This window comes from Zalophus californianus, chromosome 8 (assembly GCF_009762305.2).
Source record: "Zalophus californianus isolate mZalCal1 chromosome 8, mZalCal1.pri.v2, whole genome shotgun sequence".
Taxonomy (NCBI): Eukaryota; Metazoa; Chordata; class Mammalia; order Carnivora; family Otariidae; genus Zalophus; species Zalophus californianus.
The window spans coordinates 32,170,286-32,187,614 of NC_045602.1; the positions used below are offsets into that span (position 1 = coordinate 32,170,286).

General features: G+C 41.2%; 1 protein-coding gene across 2 annotated transcripts in view; it reads left to right on the top strand.

Moving 5' to 3' along the window:
* ARHGEF33 (Rho guanine nucleotide exchange factor 33) overlaps positions 1 to 17,329 on the top strand; it is a 115,446-nt gene that overhangs the window by 64,760 nt on the left and 33,357 nt on the right. The window contains exons 17-18 of one of the 2 annotated variants that reach the window (XM_027620869.1): positions 544 to 683; positions 7,721 to 7,883. In XM_027620869.1, the coding sequence (XP_027476670.1) occupies positions 544 to 683; positions 7,721 to 7,850 (270 nt within the window). In that variant the 3' untranslated portion in view covers positions 7,851 to 7,883. Of the gene's footprint in view, positions 1 to 543; positions 684 to 7,720; positions 8,125 to 17,329 lie in introns of those variants that run through there. The other variant, XM_027620868.2, reaches the window with a different exon arrangement.

Sequence of the window (17,329 nt, forward strand, 5' to 3'; positions counted from 1 at the left end):
CATGCGTGTATGTGCCCATATAGACATGGTTGGCATCTACTTCTAAACAGATCTGACCCCGCAAAACCTCCTTCCCTTGTTTATGTCTAAAATGGAGAGTTAGGAACATGAGTTTAAAACTAGCATTACAATGAAGGAACTGTCATATTTTGTAGAAAGAGAAAACATTCCCAGAGACGAGAGGGGCCCCCTACTTGTTTTCCAGCAAGACAGGATTGGTGCCAGAATAAGAAGTTAGTCTCCATGGCCTTTAGATACTGGCTAACTCCCCTTATGTCCTGATCTTTAATTATTTTTATACCATAAACCTACTCTAAGACTGTTTGCCTTGATACATACAAAATACTTCTGCACTCAGCAGGTTATCCTCTTTTCAACTCCTCATCTCTTAACTAGCCTAGGTTTGCTTTAGTTGGAATAGGGTGCTCACCATTAGTCTTTGGGGTGGGAGAGGAAAGTGACAAAGTTAAAAAAAAATTGTCCCAGTCAGGATAAGGTTAACTTTGGAAAGAGTAAATAAACGTCCCTTTTTTGTATTTTCAGGAGATGCATTTAGAAGACACCACCAGATTCTGTCCAAAGGAAGAAAGAGAAAGCGAACAAACATCTTTCAGCGATCAAAACCCCAGGCAAGACCAGAAAGGGGGCTTTCGCAGCTCCTTCCGCAAGCTCTTTAAAAAGAAGTGAGTAGCCCTTAGACAAGACAGCATTGTAACTCATTTCCCTTTGGGCTAAGTCTGGAGGTTTTAACAGTAATAAGGTTTAAGTAGCCTGGTTTCACACAACAGCTTCAAGCTCAGTGCCTGCAGCCAGTAGCCGGGAACCCTGAATCCCGTCAGGTGATGAGTTCTCACTGTAATCTCCTAGAGTAAAAGCAAACTCAGCCCTGTCTCTGCCTCTTTTAGCTCCACTTCCTTGTTCCCAAAGTCATGTGTCTGAGAAGAGTAAGCCGAGGAGGTCCCCAGGGTAATGAGCCGGTGACAATCAAATCCTTTTAGACGGGGAGGCCTGGGATCCACTGTTGGAGTTGGGTGTAATGGGTGCTCCATCCAAATCTCCCCACCTGTGGAAAGTTTTCCAAGGCATCTCAGCATTTCTGCCTGTAGGAGTCTATAGTTACCCTGGATAACTATATTTTTATAGTACATGTTTATTGGGACTTTTGCTAGTGTTTTCCTTAGCAGAAATGATGGAATGGATTTGACTTGGGCCCTAGTTAAAAAAATCACTTTAATGGAGTTTCCATACTCCATAAGAGGCCAAAACAAGACATTTCCCTTCTGTGGTCCTTCTAAGACTTTAAGTCTTTGTTGTAGGAAATCACCCACTAGGCATTTTGGCCAGCACTTACCAGCACTGTCTTATAGACTGGGAGGTGGTGGCCAAATCCCAGCATGAAATGTAGGGAAGAAAGATTTGAGCATTTAGCACTTGACCTGAGAGGGATTCTCCAGTCTAGCCATTGCCTTCCTGGGAGACTACTGTCTCTTATCTCCACTGGTCCTCACGCCCCACCTCCCCCTCCCTTAGATTTTCCCTGCTACTTAGTTTCTCTTGGGAGAGTAGGTTCTTGCAGTCAGTTTTAAACAGTTAGTGGATGGAAAAGTTAAAGACACTATAGCTGCCTTTGGAGAGTTGCTGATAAGTGAGGAAGTTGAGGGACATCACTTTCTCCTTGAGGGTAGAAGTTACTGGCTGATTTAAATAATGGTCTCAATGGAAGGGGGCAGGCCTGGAGTGAGGACTTTTTTGGAAGGTTTGTCTAATTTTTCTCCCATGGGGAGGGTGGTACCCAGATTAGAGGATCTGTGAGTGTGGGTCCCTGCCTGTTGTTACTGGAAGAATGAGGAAGGGGAAGAGAGCAAGAGTATTGCAGTTAGACACAGTACTACTCCACAAAGTCCTCTTTCAGTTTTGCTAAGGCACGCATGTCTATTGCTAGATTCCTTTATGCAGGGGGTGAGGAGTTAAGACTCCTATCCCTCTCTTTACGTTCATAGATTAGATTTTTCTTGGCCCAGTGCCTACCTCTGTCATGTTTGACCAGGGTGGAGAGACCTGGAAGCAGACAACCCTCCAGCCTAACCTTAGGATTTAGGCTCCTGAGTCCTTCTAAAAGACTCCTAAGATAGACACTGTTTAAGCCTATCTTTTTTTTAGACCACAGTATTCCCAAACAAAGAGCCACTTTTTGCCCACTGCCATTTATAGTGAGTGGGTCTGTCGGAAAACAGTGAGCCATGGATTCACCGCTCGTTCCTTCACAAATTCCCATTTTTCAGAGCTATGTAAGAAAATGCTCTGCCAGTTACTTGAGGCAGAGGGAGTAGACTTGTCCTCCCTGTATCAAGGGGGCGGAACTAGGAGTAGTGGGTAAGAGGAAGAACTTTCTAAAAATGCAGGTACTGGAACTGGAGCTGGCTGCCTCATGAGGGAGTGGGTTCTCCTGAGTAGAAGCTAGATGACCCTGGTCAGGGATGCTAATGGAAGGGATTCCTGCACTGAGTGGGAAACTGCCCAAGATAAGCACCTAAGTCCTTTCTAGTGCTGAGATTTGCTTTATCTGTACTTTGGCTTTGTTTTAGATCAATCTGAGTAATCACATCTTTTTAACACCTGGAACAAGAAATTAATATGGCGTTGGGACCTATAATTTTAAAGACTCACCATGTGGAAGACCTGATTTTACCTTTCTGTAGCCCTCCCACACCACCACCCCCGCCCCCAGCCCTTGGCACAATGCTGAGGACTAGCTGTGGACTCTCTAAATTCATGTTGGTTAATTGCTTTCAGTCTTCTTGCACCTTTTCGAGATCCTTCTTAGAGGTTTAAATGGGTCTCCTTACTCCTCTTATCCTTTCTCATAGATCAGGCTCTCCTGCATCAATCACAAAGCTGCCACCAACCCTGCTGCTGCCTTTGTATTTAAAATCTGAAGTGGTATATGAATGGACATAAAGGGGGTGCCACACAGATAGCTGCTCCCTCTGGCAGGCTTTCCTGGCTTTGAACATCTGGGGTAGGATTGTGAGCACCACCAGGTGATACTTGCGTATCACCTTGGGTCAGGGAGCTGCAGTGGGCGCTTTGGGACTCTGCACAGGATAAAGAAGCAGCCTGAGTAGCTTCTCCTGAGTGTTCTCATGCAAGAACCATGGAACATTTGCTCCATTATGCTAAGATAGAGAGCAAGGGCAAGAAGGTCCCAGAATAGCACAGAAAGGTCAGCGGCTCTTAACTCAGTTGAGAATGCACCATTCTTCTCAGTAGTTAAGCCTTCTTTCTTCTATGCATTTGCTGTATGGGACACTTGTATAGGAATCGTGAATGACATACATAGTCCCAGCTGTTACATAGGAACTTGCACTCTGAAGTCAGGCATGTGGACAGATCCAGGGAGGAACCGGAAAGAGACATTTAGCTCATTCTCCTCCCATGTGTCGAGAGTCAGGCTGGCAGCAAGCCCTGTGACTTTAAGAAGTGGTTAATCCGGGGTACTGGAACCATGCCACAACCTGGCCTCAGAGGTCCAAAATGGACTCGTGCCAGAAAAACCACCTGTGTCACATTTGGGGCTCGCTGCCTGCCTCCCCCCACAGCCCTCTGGAGGCTCATTCCTGTCTACACTGACACCCTTTTTGTATCCATAGGGGCTTGTTTGGCTGGTGGCCCCACACACCCAGAGTGCTGCTTCGGGATGAAGCTAGGCATGGAGCCAGATGCAACAGAAAACCTGAGAAAGGGTTCTCTTCCCTCTGAGGCTGGGAGGGCCGAATGCTCAGACCCACAAGGATTCAAAAGGGAGATCAAGTTGACATCATTAAAAAAAAAAAAAATCCCAAAAAATGCCCAAGATATTTGGGGAAAAGGATGATGCTCTGATTATTTCTGTCTCAGGCACATTTGTCCTGGGTAGATACCAGGTCACATGTCCCTGAAAGCTGCCCAGAATTGATCAGAATAAAGACTATATATCTAAAGCTTGAAAATGTTAAATGACTTAAAAAAAACTCCTAAATGAAGACCTTAGAAGCCAGGAACAGACCCAATGTGATAGGCTGATGCTGGACTGAATCCTTACCTCTCTGCCTTTGAGTGGGGAGTAAGGCAAACTGTCCCATTCTGGAAGGCTGTATATGGAGGCCGTTCAAGACTTACATCTAGACGACTCTGGAGTGTGAGGCAAATGCTACTTTATATTTATATATAAATCTTGCACTTAGTTTAGTAAGTATTCTTGGTTGGGGGTGTGGCATGGAGGAAGAGGATTATGAGACAGTTTAGGGCTAGAGAGTATAGAGGCTCTTTTTATCCTCAAATTTGGGGGAGTGGGATAAAAAATATGGCTTCCAAATGATTAATTCTGCTTCCTCACCCATTCTCTTCCTCTTTAACATTTTATAACTTATATGCCTTAGACTGTCTCCTTCCTATATCATCCCCTCCCTGCACCAATCACATCAAAATCTCTCTGTTTTCTTAATCACACACACACACAGAATACTTCTACAGGGCCCCATGTAACCAAACATCCCTGAGTCCTCTTCTTTGGTGTCTTATCAGCTGTTTCTGTATATGCCCAGCCTCGGCTATGGAACAGAGCATGTAAGAGAAAGCAGGACTACTAAAGACCTAATTGATCATTTACACCACCTTCTTCTTTACCTCCTCGCAACCTATCTCAAGTCCTTCTCCCGTTTCTTACCCACTCTGGGCTCCTCTCTCATCTCATTTCCCTACCTCACTTCAAAATTAAAGGAGATGACTGAAGACGTAACATTTTAGATGACTTAAACCTCATTACAAATGTGTCTTGATAGGTCATTTGAAATCCATCACTAAGTTAAGGGTCTTTAGGGTACTAGGTTCTGTCTAGCACAAAAGAAGTAAAAGCCAGTTGTAGCCCATTAGAAGCTTACAGTTGAAAGGTAAGGGTAACCTAGCTGAAGGCTTAGTACCTAGAACATAGTAAGCGCTCAACAAACATACAGTATATGAATGCTCATTTGTCACCCTGTTGATTACCAGGACTGACTGATTTGGGCGACAGGATGGGTGTTCCCTGCTCCCTTCCTTTTCCATGTGCAGGTCTCCTAAAGCTTTCATAGCAGACAGTCTTTCCAATCAGAAAACCAGCCCTTCTTAGGTCAGAGGGTTCCACGGCACTGGATACTTCCCCTTCCTCCTTTCCCCAGCTCCAAATACACTCGCAAGGCTTATTTGTAGCAGATCTATACTTGTATGATCTACCCAGCTTTATTTTCTTTGTCTCTGTGGACTGAGTGGAAGGAAACATAGCAACAGGTTATTCTCTTTCCATCAAGCACTTGGATTGCTATGTGTCAGGATGTCCTGGCAGCCACTGTATGCTTATCCAGCAAGCATTTGCCTGCCTGTCCCTCTAGTGTCTGCTCAGATTTGCCCTGCAGTCGACCAAAATGGCCCCAGGAGCTCAAAAGCCATTTCTGTTTTATAGATGAAGGGAATAAAAGCAAATACACTGGCCCCTTCTCCTAGATTCTGCAGGTTATTTCCCAGTAATTTATGTACACATTACTTCAAAGCCTAATAGCCACACATTTGAAGAGTCCAAGTGGCCACATACTATTTAAGCATTGCAAAGGGGTCGGTTAAAATTATCTTTAAAAGGATAAAAATAAGCTTATAGTCATGGCTACAGTAGAATGCTGGATTTTGAAAGGGATTAGCAAGTTAGTCATTAGTTAATTAATAGTTAATATCAAGAAATGCAGAGAAATTCACATACTTGGAGACACAGAGAAAGTGGTTTTTGAGAAGAGCGGTTAAAAAAAGAAAATACTAAGCTGAGTTTGTGGACTTTGAAAACTAGACAGGGCGATTTTGGCATTTGTTTCAGAAATGGGAACGCAACTGGTGAAGATTTCTGTGGTCCTTGGGGCTGGTGGTGACATCAAAGCTTTCCCATTTCCAGGTAAACACTAAACAGTTGCATGTTGGAACCATCAAAGTATGACATATTGGGTTTTGGAGAGATCAGATGCAGCTAAGAGGGGAAATGTGAGGTAAAGATTTTAAGTTTTGACTAATGATTTTCTGATGAGAAACCACCATATGGGGGAACCATTCAGAAGAAACACCAGCCAGATTCAAATCTTGCTTCTTATTTCCCACCCCCAAAACTATAGGCATTTCTAGCCTTCTGGATAGAAGATATGGGGAAAGAATAAAATTGTAAAAAATATATCTTCCTAACATTTTGGGCATAACTGTACTAACCAGGGATGATTTGAATTGTAGGTAGGTGGGAACTCTGAGTTGAGAGAAGGCGTGGCATTTTAGGGTGGGGCATGTGGAGGCTGTTTCAAGGGAGAGTTCCAAGGGGGCTTCTGAAAAGGAAAAGGACTTTCACCCTACCAGATAAGACATAATCTTATCCGATGAGTATGCAGATGGACTGGTGTTGAGAGAAAGAATAGTTTTTCTTCTGTGCACTGGGGTGTAGTGGAAAAGTGCTTCTTCCTGACCGAAAGTAGAAAACATGGTGGGCAGCTCTGGCTTCATCTGTGGTACCAAGTATCGGTGAATAATAAAAAAATCCAGTCAGTCATTAGGTGTCCAGACATCAAGATTTTAGTCTTTTGTGTGGATCCAACTTCTTTCCTTGAATAATGTAAAGGGATGTTTGAATTCTGCCCAATTAATTCAGTAAATGATAGAGTCACAATTAACTTATCTAACAACTGTGAGGACTCGTAGCATACCAAAGACCGTAAAAGAACTTATCCTTCTTTTGTGGATAGTGGAAGGATGCCTGATTCTGCCTCAGCATATGGAGAACTTGTTCAGTTGTATAGCTTTGGACAAAGAACTTCATGTCTCATATCACTTCCATACATCCTGCATGAGGTCTTTTGATATTGGTTCTTAGTCAGTGGGCTAGTTCTACCCATTCTAGCCCAGAGTTTAAGTTAGCCAAAGGGCCCCAGCCTAGCTTATCAGAGGTTATTTCCAGAAAGCCTCCTCCCTCCAGGGACTTCTGACATGAACAAACTGGAGAAGGTGCAGAGCTGGAATGGATTACCCAACTGGCTTAACCAAGATAAAGGAAGAATGCACCCTCGACTGGGGACTCAATTGGACTGATTTGAGTTGTTGACTATTGATTGGGCTTGGTCTCCTTTGTGGTGGTTGAGATTATAGAATCTCCTTAATCTGACTACTGTACTAATTTCTGCATTCTATCAAATGTAGCATATATGTGTGGTTGGCTTCAATAAATCTTTCATTTAAAAATGAAAACAAGCAAAAGCAAGAGTTTGTAATGTAATGCCCAAATTCAGTAATGGCCCTTGATAGATAACCTTGGTTGAGAACAATGAATTCCATCCATTTTAATTTAAAGGCCTTGGTAATTTGTGGAGTAGTTACTTGGTTGAATCAAAAATAGGATTTCCTAAATTTTCTGAGCTTTTATTTCCCTTTTACAACATTATACACAATCTTACACTAACATACACAGTTGTCACAATTGTCTCCATAAAGCATTAGAGAGATATTCTCTTTATGTTCGTTGCAAAGTTTAGTTATACATGTCCTGAGTCATGAAATTGAAGGGAAGTAAAAATTATTCCAGATCTAAGAGACAACTGTTTTACAAATGCAAAACAATTTGGATAAAATATCTGAAAACAATTAAAACCAAATCAACCTGTACTTTATCTGTGTGCTGAGATTTTAGGTCCAGTGGATCAGAATACAGGGAAAAAACTAATGAGAATCCCTCAATGGATCCTTCACCCACCAAACAAGATTTCTTCAGAAACCGACTTGCTCTTGCAAATGACCTTGACCAAGGAACAGCTGTGTAAAACATACTTAAAGTTGTGTTGTCAAGTGGTAAGGTGAGGACACAAGGCTTGTGTATATCTGTGTAGGAATATATATATATATGTGTATATATATATATATTGGTGTATAAATCCTTGAGGAAAACGGATATAAATACTTACATATGAAACTAAGGCAACATACAAGACACTGAAGAGATGACGATTAGTCTAGAGTTGAGAGCTGGCTTTTTGAACCTCAACACTTGGGAAAAGGGAAATGAAGACTTTTCACAGCATTACAGAAACACAGTAAATTTGGAAGAAAATAAATGTTTGTAAGAACAAAAACTTCCAACTTGAAGTCATTCCCCCCAATATAATATTGAGCATGTAACATGGATGTGAGTTTTATGCTTCCTAGGCACTTACCTTATGAATTCATCCCAGTGTTCTTAGGCTAATACACACGATGTTAGGGGCCAGTTCTGTCTTGCAATATGTCTTCCAAAAACCCTAAAGCAATACCTAACATCCCTTAAGGCAAAGGATCAATTAACAGAGTTGTATTTTACATGTTGCCCATCTGAGTTGTGGAGAATTTGTGCTTTAACCATGATAGAGAAGGTTCAAAGCTTATAGCCACATTGATCTCCAAACAGGAAGAGAACCCTGAGAGTAGTATTTCTCTTGTTCTGTGATTATGAAAATCAGTACAGGGAACAATGATTTCTCTTGAAACTGGGAGGCCAAAGAAACATTTTCCCTCATGTGGGTTGTGCTGCAGATGAGAACAGTCCAGAGTCTATGTGTTATTGAGTATTTAGGATTCAGAGATCCACTAGTGATCCTGAATGTCACATACACTCGTGAACAGATGGATTGGGGGGGAAAAAAGCACTTATTTAGCTACATCTTCTTTTTAAAAAGATTTTCTTCAGTCTGGAAAGAAGGTGCAACAACATCACACAGGGGTTGCTACAAAACACCAGGTCAGAATGAAAACTTAGGACTGGCAATACCTTACTCTGTTTTCAAGAAGTAAGCTGTTAAAAAAAAAAACAGAGTTCTTCTAGTTCAGACAGAGGAATCACTGCAATGAGGCTTGCCTGGCTATGGGCAATAGAATGTGCTGTTTCCACATGGACATGTCCAAGATGGTCCACATCCTTGACATGCCCCAAACGCAAGAATAATAGAAAAAAATTATGTTTAAACAATTTGTCTCTCTTCCCAGGCAGTCATCTGTAATAAATTAGAGGCATTTGGTTACTGCTCATTCAAAATCTTGGTACTCAGACCAGCTTCTTTAGAGGCTGTTCCTCTAGGAATGTGCTATTTGATAGAATCAGGGAAGTTCTACTTCTGAGTGTTAAACAGGTTTTCTTCTACTTGTAAGATGATTAATTAGGAACTCATCCATTAGCATTTTGAACAATAGGTGATCTGGAACACTTAAAAGATCACTGCCAAGTTTGGGGAGTTTCCAGTATTTAAGTGTAAGCCAAGCTTTTCATTTTCCTGAAATTCCTGAACCCTTTTGAAGTCAGATTTCTCTCTATTAGTAGGCTGAAGACGGTTTGGGGGCAGTGCCTGAAAGCACAATGCAGAACTGACTGGACATGGAAAGTGAAGTACAAGTCACAGTCTTTTAAGTAAAATGTAAAAACAATAATGTTTCTTTCCCTTTCATAATGTCGATCATAAAAATGATGATTACTGGGAAGGTTTCAGAACAATCACATGCCTCCCAAATTTTCATTTTGATACCATCCTTTGAAAAATCTTGGTTACATCTGTAACACAACTCAGTTTTGTTAGATTTTATGAAACTAGCCTATAAAACTAATAATAATTAGTGCTGCTACTCTCTGGGTCTCCACCACCCGGGATCTGGGTTTTTCTGGTAGCTTTCTGACTGCCCCCAAGTACCGTCTGTTCCCATCAATCCTACCACATCTCCATCTCTAACAGATTAACATCCCCAAAGACTGCACTGTGTGAAACTCTTTGAATGTTCTTACTTGTCAGATTCTGAGCTCCTTGACGTGACGTCCAGGGCTGTCTGTCTCCCCGGGATGGCTCCCAGGCTTCTGGCTAGCTGCCGTCTCCCACTGGGCAGGCCTGCTGGACCAGGTACCTCAGCGAGGCTGGGCTTGTATTGCTTGCTTATAAGCCGTGCACCTTGCCTCACGCCTTTCCCCAGCCTTCTTACTCTCTGTCAATCTTAGAGGTCCAGTTTAAGTCCCTCATCTTAAGTGATCTCTGGTTCTGTAACTTTTCTATCTTTTGATACATTTTATCCCATCTTCCCAAGAAGAATGTAAGTCCCTTCAAGGGCAGGCACAATGACAAACTATGACGTGTTTTTTAAATTCCTTTCCACCTCTCGAATAGGACACAGTGGGCCACAGAGAATAATTTCTACTCATAATTTGACAGCTTCAGGGTTGTCAGTTTACCTTCCTGCCTTTCATTGTTTTTTTTTTGTAAATAAAAGTACCAAAGGAAATGAAATACAGCTGTTCTCGAAAGCAGTTTTTGCTCAAAGGCAAAAGGCCCTGCTGCCACTTTTCACGGCGTCTAGAGTTAGAAAACAGCTCTCCACAAGAAAAAAAAAAAAGTTTGCTACTTTTTTCTGTGTTGCCCTGGCTCATTTCATCATCTTTGTAGGTAGTATTGTAAATTGACAGCAGAGATAGGATCTTTAATTATATTTCTTAATGACACTTAATATAATGTTGCATTAAGGATGAAGTCAGGAAGTCAGGGTGAGAAAGAGGCTTGCAGTTCCTGCTCCTGTGAGCTCCGGTCTCCTGGAGAAGCGCAGTTTACATGGGAGACCACAGCTGTCTTCTGGAAGTGTCTGGGTTCATAAGCAGAAAGAAGCACTCCACGAAAAGACGAGGGGGATGTTTCTGCACAGGTTGGGAGTGGCAGCCGGTCCCTTCTGCAGCCTGGTGCAGTCTGCATACAAGCCTGAGCAAGGATCACCCTGTTTTTCTGACTCCAAAACTGGAACCTTGGAGAACCAGGGATTTGTGACCAGCGCTGCAGGGTTCTCTGCAGTGGGTGGTTTCATCATGGGACAAATAGTTTAAACCTGTCAGGGGCTTGAAAGTAAAATGTTTCATGCTTGCCCAGGGAAAACCCTTTGAGTAGTGCTTTCTATAGCATCTTGTGTGTCGTTCACTTACCTTCTTCAAGTCTTTACTAATACCTTTCTTTCTCCATGAGGGCACTTGTAAAAATTCAGATTCCCGGGTTCTAGCTCAGTCCCACTTTATTGGAATATTTGTGAGCGGGGCCCAGGCATCTGCATTTTAAATGCACTCAGGTGATTCTTTGGCCCACTGACATTTTAGAGCCATTACCTCTTAGACCAATAAGTTGAGTGATTTAGTATGTAAACTTCAGCACTCAGATTCTAGCCATAGATGGAAATTTAGGACAGAGTAGAGAACTGATTACACTTACCTTGAGATACTGAAAGTTGGTAGTTCATCAAAACCCAAATGAACCTTTCTGAATTCTTAACATTTATCATCTGTAACCTTTACTATCACATACAGTAAGATTTTCGTTAAAATATACATATAAACAGGATTAGTGCTCTTTATAATAAATTGGTAGAATTGATTGTATATTCCAGATAATCACATGCACTTAGGAAAACAATAAAATTAATGTCTTATGTTAAGTTGTATAATACAATTAAATTTAGTTTTCAGACTAAACTTTCTCTTGAAACATCACCATTAATAATTTTCTTCCTGAGCCTAAAACCAGTAATGTTTTTGGGACACTTGGGATCCTCATAGCCTGAAAGTTGATTTAACTTAAAGATGTGAGTGGAGCGTTCTCAGCATCTGAGCATCCTGGCATTTATGGAGTATGGGCCAGTGAGTCTCACGTGGTGGGGAGGAGTGAGGGAAAAGGAACATGAGATATAAAAGAGGTTGAGAAAATTGATGAGGACCTATATATTTTAAGGGAAAAAACAGAAATTGTTGTGTAACGCTAGACCGAAGTTTTAAACGTGTATAAGAACATACAATACCATTTAGGCAACGCTGAAAATGTTGTGAGGTTGTCAGACACGCAAAATAGTCAAGATTTTTCTACTCAAATAGCTTGTTCTCCAAAACTTGTTCTCAGAGAGCTTATGCATGCATGATCTTGCTAAGTCATCTAAACTTGTTTCTAATCTATTAAAGATTTTTTTCGCCCCTCTTGCATCATTCCCTTCAGAGACAGTAGCATTAAATGCTCATAATTCTTAGCAGGAAAATGGAACGTGTTGGGTTTCTTCCTCACGTGTACAGCACGGTCCATCTGGAGGCAGTGGGCTCTGCTATAAAGGCTGGCAGCTGGGTACCATCTGGGTCTCTGTCCCAGTGCGCTGTTCCCACCCAGCACTAGATCACAGCCCCTCTCCTCATTATCACATTTTCCAACTGGGACTAACCCTTCGGCACACAAGCATGCTCTTATTTCTCCCATTTTTTAAGCAAAAGATACCTCAACTGTTCAGCTGTGCCTTCTGTCTCTGCTTACCTTTCTGGTGAAACTTGACAGAGGGAACTGCTCCAGTTCTCTCCCCCCATTCCTTATTAGACTCACTGGGCCCGCACCACTCCCCCAGACTGGTCGTGTCCAGATCATCACTGACTTTCCCCTTGCTCAATGAATGGTCCACTCTCCCTATCAAAGAGTATTCGACATGCTTATCCCCTCTTCCTTCGGAAATAATTTACTAGGCTCCAAGGGCACAACCTACTGTTGGCTTACATCTTCATCGGCAGCTCCTTCTTGGTCCATGTGCTGGTTCTCCCTCCTTCCCGCTCTCTTGTCAGAGTGCCCCAGGGCTCCCCTTTACTTACTTAGATCTCTTCTTTTTCCATTCTGTACTTAGCTTCTTTGGTGATCTTATCCAGTCTGCTAGCTTTCAAATATAATCTTTATGAAAGTGACTCCCAATTTTATATCCTTAGCCCAGACTCCTTCCTAGATTTCAGACTCATATCTCCTACTGCTGCCTGGCACCCCCCAGATGTCTGACATATTTATTAAACTGAATGTGTCCTAGCCTGCTTCAATTCTACCTTCCCACCTCAGTTAATGGTAGCTTTGTTCTTCTAGTTGCCAAAAACCTTGAAGTCATCCTTGACAGTTCTTTAATTCTTTTTTTTTTTTAAGATATTTATTTGAGAGAGAGGGAGAGAGAGAGAGCACAAGGGGTGGGGAGGGGCAGAGGGACAAGCAGACTCCCCGCTGAGCATGGAGCCCATCACGAGGCTTGCTCCAAGGACCACGAGATCATGACCTGAGCCAAAGTCAGACGCTTAACCAACGGAGCCACCCAGGAGCCCCGACAATTCTGTTTATTAAGCCCCATGTTCAGTCTCTCAGCAAATTCGTTATCTCTGATCACTTCTCACTATCTGCACTATGACCTTGACCAAGCTGCCTTCCATTGGGCTAGCCTCTTCACTCCCACTCTTAACCCCTAATTATTCTCAACATGGCAGCCAGAGTGAACCTCTACTTAAACGCTCTATGGGCTCTATTTCTAACGGAAGCCAAAGTCATTACAAGTGATCTGGATCCCATTAAACCTCTGATGGCCTCTCCTATTCTGCCCACATTCATTCCTCTCCAGGCACAAATAGCCTCACTATTCCTCAGATGTACCAAGTATGCTCCTGCCTCTAGGCTTCTGAACTGGCCTTTCCCTATGACTTGGCATATTCCTTCCTCAGACACTTGCATGTCTCCTTCCTTCACCTCCTTCAAGTCTTTACTTACGCCACCTTCTCTGTGAGCTGATGCTGATCATCCCATTTATATATCACCACCCCATCCCCTACTTTCCCAGTCACCTTGTCCTTTCTTTGTTCATAGCAGTTACCAACATTCTAACGTAGATGCTATTTCTTACTGTCTACATCTCATTAGATTACTAATCTTATTATGATACAGATTTTTGTTTTGTTCATTGCTATATTCCTAACATCAGAAGCATACCTGGAACAGTAAATATTTGTTGAATAGTCAGATGAAATGCTTATAATACGGTTACTCAAAACCAATTTAAGTGATAGTAAACATCAAAGGAAGCTTTGATGTCCCCATCAAAGTTATGGGGACTTTAGGATGAAATATCAACCTCTTCAAAGATACCTTAAAGCAGGCAAACTTTGAAAACATATCCCTCATAACTTTGGTTACCTTTATTAAGCACCTATTCTGTGAAAGGCATTGGGCTTCACACATATTACCTTTAAAACACACAGGAGTCCCCCAGTAGATTATTAGCCTCATGTATTGAGGAGAAACAGAGACCCAGATTATTTAGGTAACTTCTCTGAAGTCAAATATCTAGTAAATAATGGAACCAGAATGTGTACACAGATACGTGATTCCAAGGCATCTGCTTATTGTACTCTCCCACAGTGATTCTTTCTTTTCTTGATGAGTCATGAAAAGAGAAACTAGCTTCTAAAAAAAGGACTGTACTTTTTTTTCTTGCCTCTAATGAGAATCAAGAGTCTTAAAACAATAGAATGTGCATAAGCTTTTTTGGAATTCTCTGGAAGCCATGGGCATCTCTCTGCAAAGAGGTAGGCCCCTTGTCATGGGCTATACCCTAGAGACTTAAGTGCCCTGAATCTGTGATGAGCTAATGTGATTAAAATAAGTAAAAAAGCAAACCAACCGGTTAAAATTCAAGTGACATTTCAAGAGCAAATTCAGAACCAGGTTGACTAATATCAGTATTAATGTTATTTATCTATAGCTCTTAAATTGATTACCTAGAACGTACTCAGTAATACATAATTGGATTTTAGTGGCCTACACATGGAATTTGTACAAATTAATGATTTTGTGTTTTTAAAGCGGGGGATGGGGGCGGGGAACCACAAATAAATTTTAGCTAGTCCTGAGAGCAGTCCTCCATACACCAGGAATCTGAGTCCCTTGTCTCAGGCACGAACTGGCACAGGACGCTGGCTAAGTCATCTCACTGCTCCAGGCCTTGCTTGTTCCAATTTTTAAATAAGGGTATTGGATTGCTAAGTTTTTCATCAATTTTTACATTCTGTAGTTCATCATGAATGACCTCACATTAAAAAAATTCTTCACAGTATATAACCGCAAACTGTATCTTTTTATGCCAAGCCTAGAAAGAATTGCTAAACGTCAGGCTGCCACATTCTAATAGGTCTCGATAAAACTTGCCTGTCAAGGTATTGCGGTATCTTAACTTTATAGACTACAAATGCCTCCTTGGCCCTTTGAAACGTCATCCGGGTGACACCCAAGGTCACTAAAGTACTAATTTTCATCCTAAAGGGCCTCCCATTCACTACAGTCCTAGGGCTTGAGACAGAAGGAAATACTGAACTTTCCATATATATAATATGATCCAGGAAACAGCGCCTCCAAAGCAAGACCATGATAAAGAACAAACTATTTCTATACAGAAAGCACAAGCTAAAAGGAGAATGGCGACTGATATTGGAAGGAGTGCTTTCTAAAATAAACACGTACAAAAATGATACACTTGTGGACTATGTAAGACATTTTTCTTTATTATTTTTCGGTTTATCTTAGTAATGCCAGAAAAATAACAGCCATTATTTTCACTTTAAATGCAAACCAAATACTGCTGCACACAGAGTACAAAGATTACCTACGAACATGGTTAGGTACAAAGGCCATATTAGATGTATAGACTGCACTTTGTTTTTACATCAGAGTAAGACTGACATTGCAATTTTTTGGACAATTATTTTAGCAAATACCGTGCTACTAAACAAAGGCAAACACACACACACACACACACAAACACACACACACACACATATACACAAATGTTTCAACTGAAGTTATACATGTCACTTTGACAAAGGCTTCTCTCTGGTGAGTTTCACCAGATATTTGCACCCCAAGGTCCCCTGCCCTGATCCCGCCCCCAAATGCTGACTTGATCTGAAGAAAAAAATTAGAGATGTTCTTAATCAAAGGCACATTTGGCAGCTACTGAAAGTGGCATGCATCTGGCACAGGTGCACTCTCCCTAAAGCCACACCACATGTGACTTCCATCCTCTGCATCTTGTTTGAGTGGTAGTTCAAGGTGATCCACCTTTAGCTAACTTGCTTTCTAATTTTGCAGCAATTGGCTATTTAATGCACTATTTTCATTAAAGGCAAAGGGAAATTTGCTCACAGTTGACAGAAAATGCACTTTATGGTGTCAAAAATGGAAAATAAGGCATGAAATTTACAAAACAAGTTACAAGTGCTTTTGTTTAGATTTATCATCTAGACTTCATGCTTCTTAGCTAGAGCTCAAAATATTTCATTGGCTCATGTATAAGGGATTATGAAATGATTTTAAGTTAGTAAGGAGATGTTTCAAAAGAAAAATACTGAATAAATAAACTAAGTCATCACTTTCCCTTATAAATAATTCTACTGCATAATTCTTTCAGCCAAACTGGTATTAACCTGGTGATGTTTCTTCTACTGGTAAAGATTAACGTGCAACAGGACCTACACTTGTACAACAGCCATAAAATATAGGTTAGAAGAATAAGTGAACCTACCCATAGCAGCAGAATACCAAGAAATAAATGGCTAAATTTCTTTCTTTCTAAATCAGGAGGAAATAAAAGGTTTTCCCCAATATATATACAACACCAACAAATTGGGAACCTCTCCCTCCATTTCCATGATTTGTTTTGCCGAGCCACTTAAAACTGAATTTAAGCTATCATTAAAAGGATGAAATACATGACTAAAGTAAGCTAAACTTGAGAATTAAGATCATGGTCATAGATAACCAGCTAAGTTTTGGTTTGTGTAACTTTCATTTTGTGGAAAAACCCATAAAGAATTTAGAACCATAATATAGCTTCCAAGTGAGAGTACTTGTTCACTGGACTGTTGTGTTGATGGTAGTTTTCATAGTGGCGTGCACTTTCCTAAATTCACATCCATTAGAACATTCTTGAGCCGTTAGAGCATGGTATCCCACTAAACACATAACTTGATACCCAACAACCTTTAATTAAGCAAACTTTTAATGCTTGTATACTTCCTGGTAAGTTTGTACTCTTAAAATACATGGGGAGGGCTGGGAACAGTCAATTATCTGTCTTTCAATAAACTTAGAAACATACACTTATCTGTTCCTGTTTTAAAAAGTGCTTAGATGTGAAAAGCCTCCCTTTCTATTGTTATTGTTTTGTCAGCCCACTTAAGTAAATTCAACCTTGAAATGTTTTTATTTTGTGATCCGAGGATAATGAACCTTCTAAGAACATTTCCATTTCTAAAAGAAATGTCCCATATTTTGGAATGTGGTTTAGAAATAGTCATGCCGCACTGTCTTGTAATGTTCCGGATTCAAAAGCAGAATTTTGTGGTGATGCAGTTCTCTTCTCAGCCACTTCTTGTCCCTGAATAAGTATATTTTAGTTACTACAAAGAATAAATTTGTCAGCTAGTTAA